General features: G+C 38.6%; 1 protein-coding gene across 1 annotated transcript in view; it reads right to left on the bottom strand.

Moving 5' to 3' along the window:
- The window catches only part of LOC103520370 (cytohesin-3), a 12,084-nt gene extending 10,331 nt beyond the window's left edge, over positions 1-1,753 (bottom strand). The window contains exons 1-3 of the mRNA XM_026831516.1: positions 1,691-1,753; positions 910-1,052; positions 274-488 (exon numbers count right to left, since the gene is read on the bottom strand). Coding sequence (XP_026687317.1) covers positions 274-488; positions 910-1,052; positions 1,691-1,745 — 413 coding nt within the window. The 5' untranslated portion in view covers positions 1,746-1,753. The remainder of the gene's footprint in view (positions 1-273; positions 489-909; positions 1,053-1,690) is intronic.
- Positions 1,754-2,554: the final 801 nt, after the last annotated feature.

Genomic DNA, 2,554 nt, shown 5'->3' with positions numbered 1-2,554 from the left:
GACGACGCGTCATCTTGGATTTCCTATGGTTTAGTACAGGAGCTATTTCAGTTTCCAAAAGGGAACCAGTTCCGTTTCCCGAAAGGAAATACACCTCTGATTATTAATCTACGTGATTTCTCAATTTCTTTAGCCTTAAGACGCCAAGAAATTGAGAAATCATGTTGATCTCAGGTACCAATTAAGCTTTGTACACAATAATAGAATAAATCTACAACATTCTACAGTGTGATTCCAAATTTAAATGGGGCAAAAAACCAACTCATTACTCACCTGAGACATTTGATCCACTCGTCCTTCTCCTCGGCAGTGGCGGCACTCATCCGATACACGGTGTGTTTCCCCTCGACCACCTTACCCTCCGAGTCTGTTTTGCACGCCTTGATAAACTCGAACCCGGAGGTGAACAGTTCGAAACAGTGTGGCTTGTGACGGTCGTGCACCTCGCGAACCTGAATGTTCTCCAAAGGAATAATGCCACGGGGTTCCTGGAGGGAGGAGATTGATTGTTAGGAGTGAATGGGGACATAAAAATCAAATCAATCAAATTTCAATTTCTTGTGGTAAAGAAGGGCCTTTTTCACAACTTTTGTGGATAGCATACCACTACTAAGTGACGCATGCTTGATCGGGGATAAATTTTAAGTTTTTTGTCCGTTGAGGTAAATACATAGTAAGTATGAGTTCAGTTCAAAGCGACGCGACGCCCGGTTATTAATACGAAACACAATTACATAAAGCCGAACCTGTCTCAATGGGAAACTTGGATAAACTTCGTAATCGGGAAACCTGGATAGGTGGGAAAAAAAAATTGCCGATCCCTTGAATTTTCAATTAGACAGGCGCTCTACCTTCCAAGCTAACTAGGCTTAACAAAGTTTATCTGGTTAAACATAGCTTTTTACTTACCTTATCCGTTGTATACTCAAAGTAGTAGAGACATTTATCGTTGAGAATAAACCAGCGCCGTTTCCAGCTCTTATATCGGCCACCTTGCTTCCACAGCCATCCTTCCTTGTCCGGGTTGAAGAACGTGTGCATCAGATCATTACCTGACAATAAGAAAGAGAATACTAGTTAATATATTGGAACTGGAATTATTAACATATTTGAACATACACCTGAAAAAACCCATAAAATACAGGAGACCTTGTTTAGACAGTAGACTGCTGGGGTAGAGGGACATTTTAGTCTCATTCGAGCAGGATAAACAAGGTATATTGTATTCTACAAGGAAGGTAAAGGAATTTTAATGGTGTTAGGCTTAAGTGCTTGTCACAAATGTCGTCCCCTTCTTTAATGACTTGACTTGGACTCTAACCTCAAACCTCCAGATTTAAAGCCTACCTTGCTAGATTTAAAGTTAAAATTGAAATAGTACGCAAGTTACCTACAGCCAAGAATGCCATAGGTATTAACCCCATCCTTGATCAAACTTCATTGAATTATTTTTCAATTTTTGTTCTATGCTTTTTGTATTTTTCGTTTTGACATTTAGCTTTTTATTGTATTTTTCCTTTTTTTTTATCAATTATGTAAACTGATCTCCTGTATTTACGTGCAAAATTGTAAATGTAGATCTTTCAATTAAATTAAATTAAATTAAATATAAGAAACCTATGTACAGTATTGTACAGGGCAATATTATCGCACAACTTGATATTATCGTACCTAGGTTTATAGGACTTACCATCGTCTTCAGGTATTTTGAACGGCTCAGATTTGATATTGTCGTACAGGGACATATTATCGTACGTTTCTTGTAACACTTACCATCCCCCCCCCCCTTCGTCCAAAAAGGACTGCGTCCCGCTTTGGGCCAAAATAATTATGGTCACCCTAATCATACCACTACTAAGTGACGCATGCTTGATCGGGGATAAATTTCCAAGTTTTTTGTCCGTTGAGGTAAATACATAGTAAGTATGAGTTAAGTTCAAAGCGGGGCGACGCCCGGTTATTAATACGAAACACAATTACATAAAGCCGAACCTGTCTCAATGGGAAACTTGGATAAACTTTATAACTGTAATGGGAAAACACTTTCGTAATCGGGAAACCTGGGAAACACAATTACATAAAGCCGAACCTGTCTCAATGGGAAACTTGGATAAACTTTATAACTGTAATGGGAAAACACTTTCGTAATCGGAAAACCTGGATAGGTGGGAAAAAAATTGCCGATCCCTTGAATTTTCAATTAGACAGGCGCTCTACCTTCCAAGCTAACTGGGCTTAACAAAGTTTATTCGTCTTGAATTTTCAATTAGACAGGCGCTCTACCTTCCAAGCTAACTAGGCTTAACAAAGTTTATCTGGTTAAACATAGCTTTTTACTTACCTTATCCGTTGTATACTCAAAGTAGTAGAGACATTTATCGTTGAGAATAAACCAGCGCCGTTTCCAGCTCTTATATCGGCCGCTTGAATTTTCAATTAGACAGGCGCTCTACCTTCCAAGCTAACTAGGCTTAACAAAGTTTATCTGGTTAAACATAGCTTTTTACTTACTTTATCCGTTGTATACTCAAAGTAGTAGAGACATTTATCGTTA

The sequence above is a fragment of the Diaphorina citri genome, unplaced genomic scaffold, assembly GCF_000475195.1.
Source record: "Diaphorina citri unplaced genomic scaffold, Diaci psyllid genome assembly version 1.1 scaffold3541, whole genome shotgun sequence".
NCBI classification, from domain to species: Eukaryota; Metazoa; Arthropoda; class Insecta; order Hemiptera; family Psyllidae; genus Diaphorina; species Diaphorina citri.
The sequence above is the reverse complement of the archived record's forward strand: the minus strand, read 5'-3'. Positions and strand labels throughout refer to the sequence as shown.